This window comes from Alligator sinensis, unplaced genomic scaffold (genome assembly GCF_000455745.1).
Source record: "Alligator sinensis unplaced genomic scaffold, ASM45574v1 scaffold1972_1, whole genome shotgun sequence".
Classification (NCBI taxonomy): Eukaryota; Metazoa; Chordata; order Crocodylia; family Alligatoridae; genus Alligator; species Alligator sinensis.
In genome coordinates this window covers 1-14,163 of record NW_005844002.1, presented here as the reverse complement: position 1 = coordinate 14,163, position 14,163 = coordinate 1, and the positions used below count along the sequence as shown (strand labels likewise).

Genomic DNA, 14,163 nt, shown 5'->3' with positions numbered 1-14,163 from the left:
GGCGGGGGATTTGGCTCCATTGTTGGACGCAGAGGGTGGTGGTCGATGGGAGCCAATCGTCTTGGTGCGCTGTGACCAGTGGGGTCACTCAAGTCTCTGTCCTAGGGCCTATACTATTCAACATCTTCAATAATGATCTGGACATTGGTGTCAGAAGTGGACTGGCCAAGCTCACCAATGACACCAAACTCTGGGGTAAAGTGTCCACACTTGAGGACAGGAGGGCGATCCAGGCAGACCTCGACAGACTCAGCAAATGGCGGATGAGAACCTGATGTTGTTTAACACTGAAAAATGCAAGGTTCTCCACCTCGGGAAGAAAAACCTGCAGCATGCTTATAGGCTCGGCAGTGCTAGGCTGGTTAGCACTACAGACAAAGGGGACTTGAGGGTCATGATTAACCACAAGATGAACATGAGCCTTCAATGCGATGCTGCGGCTAGTAAAGCGAGCAAAACACTGGCTTGCATCCACAGATGCGTCAAATCCCAGGACGTCATTCTCCCATTGTACGTGGCCTTGGTGAGGCCGCAGCTGGAGTATTGCGTCCAGTTTTGGGCTCCACAATTCAAAAAGGATGTGGAGAAGCTTGAGAGAGTGCAGAGAAGAGCCACGCGCACGATCAGAGGTCAGGATAACAGACCTTATGAAGGGAGGTTGAGAGCCATGGGACTCTTCAGCCTGGAGAAGTGCAGGCTCAGGGGTGATCTGGTGGCCACCTATAAGTTTATCAGGGGTGCTCACCAGGAGCTGGGGGAACGTCTGTTCACCAGAGCGCCCCAAGGGGTGACAAGGTCAAACCCACAAACTCCACCACAAGTGTTTCCGCCTGGACGTAAGGAAATACTTCTTTGGTTTCCGAGCCCCCAAGGTCTGGAATAGACTGCTGCTGGAGGTGGTTCAAGCACCTACTTTAAATGCCTTCTAGAGACATTTGGATGTTTATCTTGCTGGGATCCTATGACCCCTGCTGAATTCCTGCCCCTGGGGCAGGGGGCTGGACTCGAAGATCTTCCAAGGTCCCTTCCAGCCTGAATGTCTATGAATCTTTGAAAGACGCAGTCAAGGTCACCCTCAAGCACAGACGCATCAACACCAATGGCTGGGAGGAACAAGTTACTGACCATTCGGTTTGACTGCACCTGGTCCACCATGCCACGCACCACTTCAAGGCCCAACGACTCAATGCTGAGGTGAAACAGTGGCGGCAGAGGATGGAGAAGGAGACCAACCCCAGGGCTGCGAATCCCACTCCCCCTCACAACAACGTGCCCCCATTGCCAAAGAATGTGTGTATCCAGAATTGGGCTCCTCAGCCACCTGAGGACCCATCGAGCCTGATGGACGTCATCCTCGACTTCGAGGGACTTCCGATGACGAGTTGTTTCAGGGTGGCAAGTTTGCAAGTGGAGACTGGCAAAATGTCATCTCAGTCTCTTCCCAGATGCTGCTATTAGGCTTTTCCTTGCTATTGTTTTATCACCTGTCTGTCAATTTGGTTGCCATGGTTACTGCAGATGGGAGAACCTGCAGGTAACCAGAGTGTGGGTTTAACTTCTCTATTGTTCTAAGCAGTGACCTCATGGCAGAGGGGTAGTGGCTCAAGAGATGTCCATCTCTGAGTTGACCAGTGATACTTTTTAAATTGATTGGTTAATACCCAACAACACCTGGCCTTCATTGGGCCCCAACGGTGATGTCAAAAGGTCCATATAAGCTAAGACTGCCCGGGGGAGGGGGCAGCCATGATGAAGACACACACAGCTGCTCAGCATCTGCAGCTCGCTCTCTCTCTTTCATGTAACTGACTGACACACCAGGAACTGCTGCCTCCAGAGGAAAGCTCAGCCAGCCTCTGGATGATGCTTGTGAGTAAAGTACTGGGAACCGAACTAGATATATAGCTTGCAGTAAAGGACATGCGTGATCAAAGGCTAACTAACCACACTGTTTGCTGTAAGGTTATTCTAGCTCCAGCTTGTGAGGCTTCATCCTGCGCCACTCGAGCTCAAGCTTGCACTCATCGTGCTTGTGTTGTTTGGCCTCATGTTGGTGCGGTGCCTCTTTTTCAGCTAGCTCCATCCTGTATTTCTGGAGTTCAGCTCTTGGGTTGGGAGGGGAGACTGCTCCTTGGAGTTCTCATCAGGAAGCCTGTTGGAAGAGGCTTCATCCCCACTCAGAACTGGGGAGGGAGGTCCCTTGGACTGATCATCATCCCACAGGGCTTTAATCAGGACCTGTTTCATTTGCCCCTTCTTAATTTGGAGGCCTCTCCTTTTCATTGCCTTCACCAGGCCATCCACGGTCAGGTGGTCATACTTGTCAGCCATCCTAGCTAGCTACCCTGTGCAGCTGACCCAATGCCAAATTAAAGACTAGTTTGCTCAAGGGTTTTCAGTGACTCTACCTCCTTCCCCAAAATTACACCTTCCAGACAAGAGGCTGTGGGATGCCACAGCTACTACCATGTGTGGCGGGCCAGTTCCCCTTGGGCACTTACATCCAGTTGACCCCCTTCCTGGAGCACATCCACAAGCTTGGGGTATCTGCGGCTCCCACCTGGGGTCCGGTCTTTGTCAGGGCTCTGTGCCCCGCCAAGGTACACAGGCCTTGTAGAACTTGTGGGTGCTTAGCTCACCATGGAATTATCCCGGAGCATTAACACTAGTCTTTCTTAGGCAGCCGAGCAAAAGGGAGCTAGAAGGTTTACCTAATCTCTCTCAAGCAGGTACAACAAGGCTTTCTATAGTGGATAGTTTAATTTACGGGAGAGGGTAGGCATGGGGAGAGGCACAGCTCAGGCAAGTATCAACAGACAAACCCTGAGCAAACAGAAGCGGCGTGTTGCCTTTTGACACGTGACTAAAGCACTAGATTCTTAATTCCTAGTTACATTTCAGGTAAGTTACTCACAAGTGTGGCAGAAAGCCACCTTTGTTTCTCCCCCCAAAACTCTGCTATGTGACAATGGTGATTGGGATGGGCCCAGCAGAGAGACACATCCTTACCCTCTCTCTTTAGGTAACCTGAGCTGGATACATTCCTGAGGGAGGGGGAAACCTGCTCCCTTTGCCGACGAGACTGGCATCACATACCTGGGTGAGGGGCTTCCTTCCTGGTAGGCTAGAGTCTGCCCGGCAACTAGTGATGTATTTCAAATTGGTTGGCTGACAGCCAACCGGTGCTGGCCTCCATTGGACCAGGTAAATGAGGTCATAAGGGCTATATAAGTTAAGGACTGCCAGGAGGAGGGGGGCAGCAGCCATGAGGGATACTCAGGAACAAAGAAGAGCTGTACCATCTGAAACTTGCTTTCTCTCTCAAAACTCATGATCAAGGAGCTGCCTGCCTCCAGAGGGAATCTCCATCTGCCTCCGGATGGTACTTGTCAGTAAGCTACCTGAGATCCACCTAGATATACAGCTTGCAGTAACTCAGATGTGAGATCAAAGGCTACCCCAGGCACAGGAGTTTGCTCGATGGGATTTCTGATATTGCTCTACCTTGTACCCTAGTCTAACCCTACCCTCTGTAACCAGTAAAGTTCTCCTTTGTGACTGGTGTAGGAGACTTATTGAGGGGTGGCTTTAATTATGCCTAGGAGGCCCCTTGCATCTGCGGGCTAAGGGAGACTATCCTTTTTGGCCCCCAACTTGGGGAAGTGCCTCTATTTCCCCGAGGACACAGGCCCCAGACAGTCCCTTCTTGGGGTGGTGGCAGCACACGTTACCCCCGGACTCTGCGGTGGGGCTCAAAAGGGGGTCTGTCAGGGCTTAGGCACCCCTGGAGACACATGTCGAGTCTGGAAGGTGGACGGGCATGGTGAGGTTGGAGGCTCAACGCAGGAGCTCCCCCTACTGGCCCACCACAACAAGTTCATCCAGAGACTCATTGAGCTTGCTCTGGAGGCCTTGGCTTGATGCAGTGACCAGACGTTCTCTCTCTCCCCCACGATAGAGGGACCCTCTTTATAACCTGTCTGACCTCACCACCTGGACCCAACCAACATCAGGTATTTTCTGAGCATCTCTGATGCTGACCAGTCAGCCCCCACCTTGAGGAGGGACCACTGCCTTAGGAACCCCCTCCCAGGTCAAAGGAAGGAAGTTTAACAATAGATCAGGATACAGGGAGAGGAAATTTCCCCCTGCCCCCGGATCCCATAGCAACCGTTTTGATAGACACCTGGACAGAGAGAGAGAGAAGAAGAAAACACAACCCAAAAAGAAGGGGCTGGGATGGAGTTATTTCATAATCTTCTCCAAGGGGCAAGAGACATGAGACAGAGGTTCCCTGTGAGGGCACAGCTCCCCAACCTGTCCTACCCTAGCAATTTTGTTGGATTTTCTTTCCTGGTTTACAGGTGTAACCCTCAGCGTGCACTGCTAACCGTGGCCATGTCCAATTGTTCGGGACCTGGGGTGCCAAGTAGCAGCCCCCCTGACCAGCTCACCTAGGAGTGGCCGGAGGCTCCCTGAGAGGAGAGGGTCCCTTTACAATGGAAACTATAAATAACTATTTACAGAATTTAATTGTATACAGGGGAAAATTGTTATGTGCAAATGAACAGTGACAAATATCAGACATTTGAAATTCTCTATTTACAATTCACAAGGATGAGTCTATGCAAGAATAACAGTCGATAACTATTTACACCCAAAGGATGTTCAAATCAATGAATACAAAGCTAATACTGTAGATGCCATGTTAAATACTCAATGTATTAAATCCCTAATTAATTAGTTATAATGAATAACCAGTCACCACAACTTATGCCTGACAAACGGAGGGAGGGCTCTCATCACACACTTGCAGGCTGCAGCTATCCCATGCAGGCCCAGCATCTTGCAGTCAGCAGAGGCTGTTTTCACAAAGAACTCAGCAAAGCACAAATTCTCAAAACCAGACTCCTTTATGGCCTCTATTTTTTACTGCTCGGCACCCTCCCTCCCACCCTGGCCACCTGCGGGATCTTCCCGCTCGCCACCGCCATGCCCCCGACATTGACACCGCCGCCTGTGAGAGCTCGCCGTGCCCCCCAGCCTCAGGAAACACAATGTTTGTGGTGGTGGAGTTGCCCTGAATGCAGCTGTCCTGTGTTCTTGAGGTCCCTTGATGGCCACCCTATGTCCAGCAGGCAACCACGGGGTGGGACCACATTGCAGGCTTTCCCAACCCTTGCCATGCAGCACACACATCTCTCTCTTCACCCCAGGGGCAGCAAGATGCTCCAGTTTTAAGGGGAGCCTTAAACTCTCCTGAGTTCCCGAACTGCTTTTTGAATCCTGCCTCCCCTCGTGGGGGGATAATCTGCACTACAAATATGGGGTCCGTGTTGCAACAATCTTCCCCAAGAGTTTAGGCACAGCCCCTGCACTGACCCCAACCCCATCGTGGCACCATGGACATGCACTGATGGTTGCTCCCCCATGGCAGGTGTGCAGCTCCCTGCTCCCACTGCACCCGTGACACAAACCTGCTATGGTCGGTGTTTCCACCCAGCCCTGCCTCCCTCCCTCACACCTGTGTGATGCTGGGTAAGACCCTTGCACTGTCCGTCCCTCCCCATGGGCCTCCTTGCACAGACCCCGGGCTGGAGACCCATGGTCTGACCAGGGGAAGGGCAGAAAAGTGCCGATGGCAGCCAGGTGCAAGGGCAGGTGGCAATGCAGCGCAGGATAACCACTATGCCACGGCCCTCCCCATCCCTCCCCATTGCCTCCCTTCCCCTCAAGTCGCTGGGTAAGGGGAGCTGCCGGCACAGCCATGGGAGACACGTGGCCCCTTCCCCTTCGCAGGCAGGCAGGGCCCACAGGAGACACACACAGGACTGAATGCTAAGGGGAAATTTATTATCACTGCCTTGTGCTGGGACCATGCAGAGGAGGGGAGGAGAGATGTGGGATCCCAGCAGAGCGAGAGGAGGCAGAGGATAGCGGGACTGGCACGGATGGGCACAGCAGTGTGGGGAGGGGGCACAGCAGGCTGGTTGCAGGACGGGTCTCCCTGGAAGAGCTGCCGGACTCAATGCGCTCACATCCCAGGAGTTGGTGTACTCCTGCAAGAGCAAGTGTCACTGTGAGCCATTGGGGAGACCCTTCGAATGGGCATGATGATCCCAGGGCAGGGGCAGCTCTGTCTGGAAATCCCTGGCCTCTGCAAAGGCCTCCATGTGGGTCCCTGAAACCACCCATCCCGGGGCAACCTGGGTCCAAGTCCAACCCAGGCTCCTGCTCCCACTCCAGTGCCTCCCCCTGTGTCCTTCCTCCCTGCGGGCAGGGAGGGCTGCTTTCTCAGGACAAGGGCAGAGGAGCCATGAACGCAGCTGCTTAAAGACTGCTCCAAGCCTGAGGAGCCCCTGGCAGCACCATCCTGCCCCATCCAGCTGGGGACAGGGCAGGAAAGGGGGCCTGCCCATGCAGAGAGGGCAATGGGGAAGGTGACACGCATTCACACATGGGCAGCTGCCTGCACGCGAGAGTGTTCATGGCCGTTGCAATTACACTGCCATGTCTGGGAGATGAGAGAGTGAGCCTGGGTGACACGGGGCAAGGGAGGGGTGAGCAGAGGTGACACGAATGTCTCAGCTCTTTGAAAGGGGGTTTCACACCCACAGCATGGATCACTGCAACCTACAGCAAGGCTCACAGGATCCAGCCTCACAAAACCATCTCCTGAGGCAGTCGTTCCTGCATGTGCAAGGGGCATGATGCACCCACCCTCAGGAGGGGTTACTGCTACAGTGCACAGATGTCTCACCTGCTTAGAGCTGGTACTTGCAGATGAAGCCTCTACTTACTTTGCAGGAAACATCATTCCATAGCTTATACCCTAGGAGACAACACAGCAGTTACCAAGGGGAGGGGGACAGGCTGGGCCCCCCACTCCAACCCCTGCTCTGGGACCTGATCCGAGCTCCTGTCCTTGACCCTGGGGCAGGGCAGAGTGGAGACAGTGCCCTGAACACCCAGGGGTGGAGGGGACAGGCCCCACACCCATGAGAGGAGCGGCGGGAACAGCAGACCAGGCTCTGGGTGCACTTATGACAAACTCTGCTGCCCTTTGCCCGGTCCCTGGGAGAGGACATGGTGCCCACAAGCCTGTTACCAGAAAGAAAGAAACCAAGTACAGGAGTTGGGTCCTTTGGTGCCATCCGGAGCTGTTGCAAGGAAGCTGCACTGTGTCCTGTTCCCTGGACACGGCACCATCCCACAGCAGGGCGCAGCTCCCTCGCTCCGTGCCCAGCTCTGCTCTTCCAGCCAGACGCTGCCAACCCCCAGCCCTCTCTCCAGACACCCCAGGTCTTGCACTGTCTCTTGGCTTCTTCACACTGGCACACACACGTGCAGTGCAGTCAGTGCCCCGGCCCCTGTGCACACACACGCGCGCGCACACACACACGCGCACCATCCAACCACTGCTCCAGCCCCGGCTTCTGCAGTTAGGTACTAGGGACCAGCTTGTTTTCTTTTTCTCTCTTCTTCAGGCCTCCCAGCCAGAATCAAGGGTGTTTGCACTGGTGCCACCATGTGCAAGCCCCTTCCTGCACAGTCCAAGACCCCTGCACACTTGCACAGATGAAGACAATATAGATATAACTAAATTATATGGACAATGAGCACAAGGTTTGGTGAACTCGTTCTGTGGGGGCTGTGAGAGGACAGCATGGAGCAGGGTAGGAAGTGGAGGACTGATCTGGACACAGAGGTGGGAAAAGAGGAGGGAGAGGGAGGGGAGAGGGACAGTGCTGGGAGAAGCAAACAAGCCACTGACCCACAGACACAGAGCCAGTCATGGAAGCTAACCCAGGGGATGGGGTAAGAACCCGCAACCCCCATTTAAACCTCACCTAACACAGTCCAGTGTGTGGACAATTTCTTACTTGGAAACTTCCCATTCAAGCTGGTGTTCAAAAGTTCACTCCCAGAGAGCAGCTGCCCTGAGGTCAGTGAAGCAGTGCCCGGGGGGCAGAAGTGTCCTGCCACGGGCCTGCGTGTCTCTCTGTGGCCGGTGTCAGAATTACGTCCCATCGTTCTTGCATGCACAGATCGCTCTGTCAGCCCCATGGAGACTCCGGCTGGGCATGGTCAGCAGGGGGTGGCGTCTAATGCTGGGAAGGTAGCCATGGACTGACCCTACCCTGGGGGTCTTCAAGAGGAGGTTAGATAGGCATCTAGCTGGGGTCATCTAGACCCAGCAACCTTTTCTGCCGAGGCAGGGGGTTCGACTCGATGATCTATTGAGGTCCCTTCCGACCCTAACCTCCATGAGTCTATGAATCTATGACCCTCCTGATGCCAATCCATATTGTCACGGCTTTTCCAGCTCTGCACCCGCAAGGACCAGAGCAGGTGAACAGGTGCCGGCCAGAGAGGCCTGCATCCTCGTCTGTAGCCACCAGCACCACATAGTAGCACAGTGGCACAACAGCTGCTCCTGGCCATTACTGCCCTTTTACAGACACCAGTCACCTACCCCAGGATGGATGGCCCTCTGTGCAGCAGGGCGCCTCTTGGGGTAACAAGGAACAATGGTCTCAAACTGGCAGCAGATTTAGGCTAGATATCAGGAAGAACTTTTTCATGGTGAAGGTGGCCAGAATTTGGAATGGGCTTCCAAGGGAGGTGGTGCCCTCCCCTACCTTGGGGGTCTTTAAGAGAAGGCTGGATCAGCATCTGGCTGGGGTCATCTGACCTCAGCACTCTTTCCTGCCTAGGCAGGGGGTTGGACTCGATGATCTATTGAGGTCCCTTCCGACCCTAACCTCCATGAGTCTATGAATCTATGACCCTCCTGATGCCAATCCATATTGTCACGGCTTTTCCAGCTCTGCACCCGCAAGGACCAGAGCAGGTGAACAGGTGCCGGCCAGAGAGGCCTGCATCCTCGTCTGTAGCCACCAGCACCACATAGTAGCACAGTGGCACAACAGCTGCTCCTGGCCATTACTGCCCTTTTACAGACACCAGTCACCTACCCCAGGATGGATGGCCTCCGCATGCATGTGTATATCGTGTGAACATGCATGTGCATTCATGCACATCCTGTCAATTATTGCAGCCTGGGGTAAATCCTGTGAGAAAGCAGGCCCCTTTCCTGCCACTGGCCACAACATATTGGAGCCGGGGTGTCCATTAGGCTGCCAAGCCTTGTGAATCAGGGCCTCTGCTTACCTGAGGAAGCTAAGAGCTCTGTGCAGCGCTCTTTCCCCATCCAATTGTTAGGTTCCCCTGGTGCCCAAGCTTTATAGTTGGAGATGGAGCTATCTGTCCATTGCCACTTTCTGTTCTGTAAGCAGGAGGAGGGAAATGTTAAGGAGGGGACATCCTTTGGAAATATGGGCTGTGGGCACCCCCAAAAATCATTATATCCAGAATAGCCCGTGCTGCGTGGGGAGAGATGGAAAAGGGCTGCTAGGAGGGGATGAACAAAAGGCAGCATCAGGGCACAGGCCCAGGGACACTGATGGAGCTGACACACAACCCTTGTTTAGAGCTCGAGCCAGCCAAGAAGTGTCCGACCTCACATGCCCTTGAAGCAGGATTATAGCCCCTCGGCCCACGCGGCCAATGCACAGAACCAGCCTCATCTCTTTGGCGCCTGAGTGGCTGCACATGGCTCTGACTTGTAGCAAAACCATCCCTGAGCCTCTGAATTCAGCTGCTCCCACACTCACAACGGCCCCGTACGGCCTGCGCCAGGCATTTCGGTGCATCAGCCCCCTCAGCCCTTTGCTCAAGCACAGCCTCAGCATCACTGTCCCGGGGGCAGGATCCAGCAGGCGTCCCTAACTCCCATGGTTCACCTTGCGCTCAGTGCCCACGGACACGCTTGACCCCAGGGGTAGTGATGGGACTACCCACTGCTGGCACCAGAGCCGTGGGGCTAGAGCACTTGTCCAGCAAGGAGGAGACCTGGGCTGTCCCCACAGCCTGAAGGAGCTAAGCCCACCCTCTCCCTCCCAGCGCAGCCCTTAGCCACCAGCCGGCACCGCACTGGGGTGGCCCTGCCCTGCGCCCCGCCTTGTGAAGCACTGCCCTGGGCAGGGGAAGGGCAGTGGCTTGGGTCAGACAAATACAGAGCAAGAGGGAGCCCGACTCTGGCCCCAGCAATGAGGTGCTGTGTCCTAGAGGGAGGGAACCGGGTCCAGCCCCCGCTTGCAGGACACAGTCACTAGTCAGAAACCAGACGCAGCAGAAACCCTCAGCCTGGTCCTGTGCAGGGCAGCGCCACAGGACTCCCCCTCTCTCCCACCGACCCCAGGACTCCCATTCTTGCCTGCCCGAGGGTGAGCAGCGGGAGGAGGGAAGCCCCAGGTTGGGCAGCCCATGCACAGGGAGCCTCTGCAGAGGCCCTGGGGACTGAAAGGAGCCATCCAGAACTGGGGAGGGCCACGGCAGGTGGACAGGGGCAGCAGGCACTCACCGCAGAAGCATCATGAAGCCCGATCCATACGTTCCCAGCAGGGCTGTTTGTTGAGATGTATCCAGCAAGGACATTTGTTTCTGCTTCATTGAGAACGGAGGCGAGATGGGCCCCTGGGCAGTAGTTCTGACACTCCGCCTGTGACAGGAGGAAGCCAGCTGTGTCTGCAGCTCCCAGGGCAGGGAGGAGCGAGAGCAGCACCTGCCTGGGCATTGGGAGGGGAAGGGGAGGGAGCGCCTGCTGCTGCCTCTCTCCAGCCTGGCTATGTGAAGAAATCACCCTCCGTGTCTGCCTCCCTGCTCTGAGTCTGTTCCCACTTCCCGCCCAAATACCCGGGAGGCACTGGTCATTTTACCTGAGGTTGCCGATGTTTTTCCAGCTGACCAGCCTGCATCAGCCGTGGTCTGAGGATATTGATTTGTGGCCGGAACTTAGTGATGAGGTCCCAAAAACTTTAAAAGGGGGTCATGTTGGAGGGGTCAGACATTTTGGGGCACTGAAACAAGAAATGAGCCTCCAGAGCTCTATCAGTCTCTGGATGAACATGTGAGTGACTTACCTGAAATTAGCTGGTATCTTAAGATTCAGTGAACGAGACTTGTATCGAAAGGGCCAACAAGCCCGTTCTGATTTGCTCAAGTGGGTTTTTATTAATTTTCCATTGTTTTGTATTCCGTCCTCACTCTTCCCTTTCTGATCAATAAAGGTATCTGTTATAGCATGCCTCGCTGTGTGGGTGCTTGAGAGGGGTGAGGCAAGCTTGTTTAGCTCCTCTTTGCTCCGCGTGCTAAGATGAGCCCATGTTTTTTTGTACCTTCCTCCTGTACATGAGGCTACTTGTGAACGCTTCAGGCTAAAAGAAGCACCCCAAAGTACAATGGTGGGTTAAGCACCTGCAAGGTCCACAGGGTCTACGTACCATGGGCTGCACAGAGCCCTAACAAAGACCCAGGCCTAGGTGGTGGCAGCGGTTACCCCGGGCTTGCGGGTGTCCTCCAGGAAGGGGGTTGGCCGGACATAGGTACCCCAGGGAAGACACCTGAAGCACTGGTGTTTGCTTAGGCACAGTGAGACGGGTAGATCAGTGCAGGAACACCCACTACTGGCCTGCCACAGGCTCCAGGGTGAAAGGAGGAAGGAGCTGCTTCCCTCCCCTCCACTTCAGACCCCTCTTCCCACTTGCCCCTGCACCAGAGATGAGCTCTCCCAGACACTCCCCTCCTAGTCCTGGGCCCTTCCCTGCACTAGCCTGTCCTGTCCCACACTGCCTGCAGCCCCTTGGCTGCACTTCGCCTCTGACCAGGAACCGAAACCTCATCCCTCAGCAAAATGTGACTGTCGCTCTGAAATGCCCTTGCTGCCGGCTCTGGACTTACCCTCTGTGAGCAACCCACTGGTGCCAGGTTACCTGTTGTATACATTTAAGTCCTTGGGCCAAAATGCTCCTTGTATCCCCTGTCTGATCTGTCTGTCGCTGGCAATCTCTCCAGTCAGTCTTTAAAAAAGACTTCTGCCCCCAGGGCCTTGGAGCCCGGGAGCTGCTCCAGTAGGGAACCACTGGTCCAGACTTGCCAGCACCTGTACCTCTGTTTGGATGTCCACCCCCCCCCAGTGCAATCGTCACTGCCTGGTGAGACCTCCCGGGCATCACCTGTGGCTGCTCCTTGTCCACACGCACACAGAGAGGGAGAGTGTCTGCCCCTCTAGAGAACTGGCAAGATTCATCTCTCCCGGTACCCCGGGCTCTCTCCAGGGGGTGCCTAGGGGGTGAGTGGCTGACTGCCACCAGACTGGGGAGGGCTGTGCCCAGAGCGCTGCCATGTGCCCAGGGGAAGGCCACGCTACGGTAGAAAAAGGACATGCCGCTTGTTGTGCATTTTGCAAACAGAAGTGGGGTGTTAAGTGCTGCAAGGGACCCCAGGCTGGACCTAAGGAACGGAGGTGCCTCCCGGCCGTGCTGAAGAGGGCAGCTCACCCTGGCAGAGGTGGGTGAAGGCACACCCCTGCGCTCCATGCTGGCAGGCACTGCTCTCAGTCCAGCCCAGTTTAGAAGCCGGTTCCCACGGGGAGCCTACATCTGCCCCTAGGCTGTGCTGGGGCCCTTGGCAGCCAGCTCCTTTCCATCTGCAGCCCGGCTGTACCTAGCATGGTGACTGCCCATGCAGGGAGCCCCCAACTTCCCATCCCACAGAGCATCCTATCCCAACCTGGCACCCCGCACCCAGACCCCCTAGCGCTCACCTCAGCATTCGCCCAGGTTATCTTCTCCTTGAAGTATCCATAGCATTTGTGGCGAAAGTGTAGCCAGCCATTGGGACAGACCTGGGTCTTAGTCCCTGCACAGAGACAGTGATGGGCAGGCAGTGAGGGGAAAAGGCACCCTGGTGGAGGCTCCCCCAGCCCCAGAGCGGTTGCTTTACTGAGGGCGGGGGCAGCAGAGCCAGGCCTGGGGAGGAGGGGGTGAAAGCAGCCCCTAGGCACAGGGCACATGAGGAGATGCCCGGGGGAGGTGACTGGGAGGAAGATCAGGGATTTGGGGACCCCGGTGAGACCCCAGAGCCCACCGTCGCATTTCTCAGGGCAGGAGGATGCAGAGGCAGGGGTAGGGCAGTATCCCAGCTCCAGCATCTCTCCTTGGTGCTGAGGCGGGGACCCTGTCTCCTGGGCAGACACGCTGGTCCCTGCTGCAGCCTGGCTCTGGGGTCTCTGGGGAAGGGCCCTTCTTGCCGAGGGGTTGGGGGAGCCTGAGCGGGACCACCGCGCTCCCTGCCAAGGGAAGCAGAGCCCGGGGGCTCCAGCGTGGCGCGGACTCACCTTCCAGCCCGGGGCTCAGCACCAGGCAGCCCAGGAGGCACAGGATGAGGTGGGCAGTGGTCCTCATCTCCTCACTTGTCCTGGGGGTAAACAGGGGAGATGGGCCCTGGGAGCCCACATTGTGCCCCACAGTGACCTCTCCCTGCCTCCCAAGGTGGAGTTTCTGGCCTGGCCCCAAACCTAGGACCCAGTGAGATCCCTCACAGGGCAGGGGTCTCTGACCTGTGTCTGGGGCCATGGTCCTTTCGGCGGCAGACCCACTGACCCTCCCTTCCACTTTCCTCCTCTCTTTTGCCTCCAGCACTGCAGGGCAACACAGGGCAGGGACCCTGGGAGCAGGTCTCCAGGGAGCGGGTGCTCAGCACTGACCCACGGGGCCGGGTGCAAGGACATTGCTGTGGGGCAGGGGGACACAGCGACTCCTCCACAGGGTGCCTCACGCACAGCACGTGCGGCCCCCTGAACCCCGGCCAGGACTGCTCCTAAGGCCTGGCCCCAGCTCGGAGGGGACAAGGGCCAGGGCCAGGGCTCAGGACTCACCTGTGCACCTCTCTGGGGTCTGGTCCGGAGCAGGGGGTTTGGTGCAGCCGGTGCCCACAGCTGGTGCCCAGCGGGTTTATAGGCAGGCAGGAGGGAGGGGATCAGGGAAAGGTGTGAACATGCAAAGCAGGCAGGGCCAGCCCACAGCTCCGCATCTCCTCAGCTGATCTTAATCTGCCCCTGCCCCCTGCCCCTCCCTGCCTCCTGCCTGCCCCACTCTCTGCCCCTCCTCTCTCTTCCACACCAATGCTGCAGGTGCTGGCCAGGAGCTACTGCTGATCCCATTTGCACCCAGGGGAGGGAACCATGTCTCCTGGGGACAGCCCGTGTGCTTGCACACGCTGCACAAGTGTCCACAACCTCCTTGCAGAGGGAACCCTATT

General features: G+C 56.2%; 1 protein-coding gene across 1 annotated transcript; it reads right to left on the bottom strand.

Moving 5' to 3' along the window:
* Positions 1-5,838: 5,838 nt before the first annotated feature.
* LOC102374629 (C-type lectin lectoxin-Thr1-like) lies at positions 5,839-13,851 on the bottom strand. Its single transcript, XM_006039260.1, has 7 exons — positions 13,781-13,851; positions 13,241-13,320; positions 12,668-12,762; positions 10,427-10,564; positions 9,175-9,289; positions 6,761-6,832; positions 5,839-6,059 (listed from the first exon to the last, which is right to left on the bottom strand). Exons 2-6 carry the CDS (start codon positions 13,305-13,307, stop codon positions 6,765-6,767), a joined length of 483 nt encoding a protein of 160 aa, XP_006039322.1. The 5' UTR covers positions 13,308-13,320; positions 13,781-13,851; the 3' UTR covers positions 5,839-6,059; positions 6,761-6,764.
* Positions 13,852-14,163: the final 312 nt, after the last annotated feature.

What these genes read in the sequence shown, in the direction of transcription:
- LOC102374629 (XM_006039260.1), bottom strand. Translation starts at nt 13,307, where the DNA reads ATGAGGACCACTGCCCACCTCATCCTGTGCCTCCTGGGCTGCCTGGTG. An exon ending in GCTGAGCCCCGGGCTGGAAG is followed by an intron (nt 12,763 to 13,240) that starts GTGAGTCCGCGC and finishes GTCTCTGTGCAG; the next exon opens with GGACTAAGACCCAGGTCTGT. An exon ending in TAACCTGGGCGAATGCTGAG is followed by an intron (nt 10,565 to 12,667) that starts GTGAGCGCTAGG and finishes CTCCTGTCACAG; the next exon opens with GCGGAGTGTCAGAACTACTG.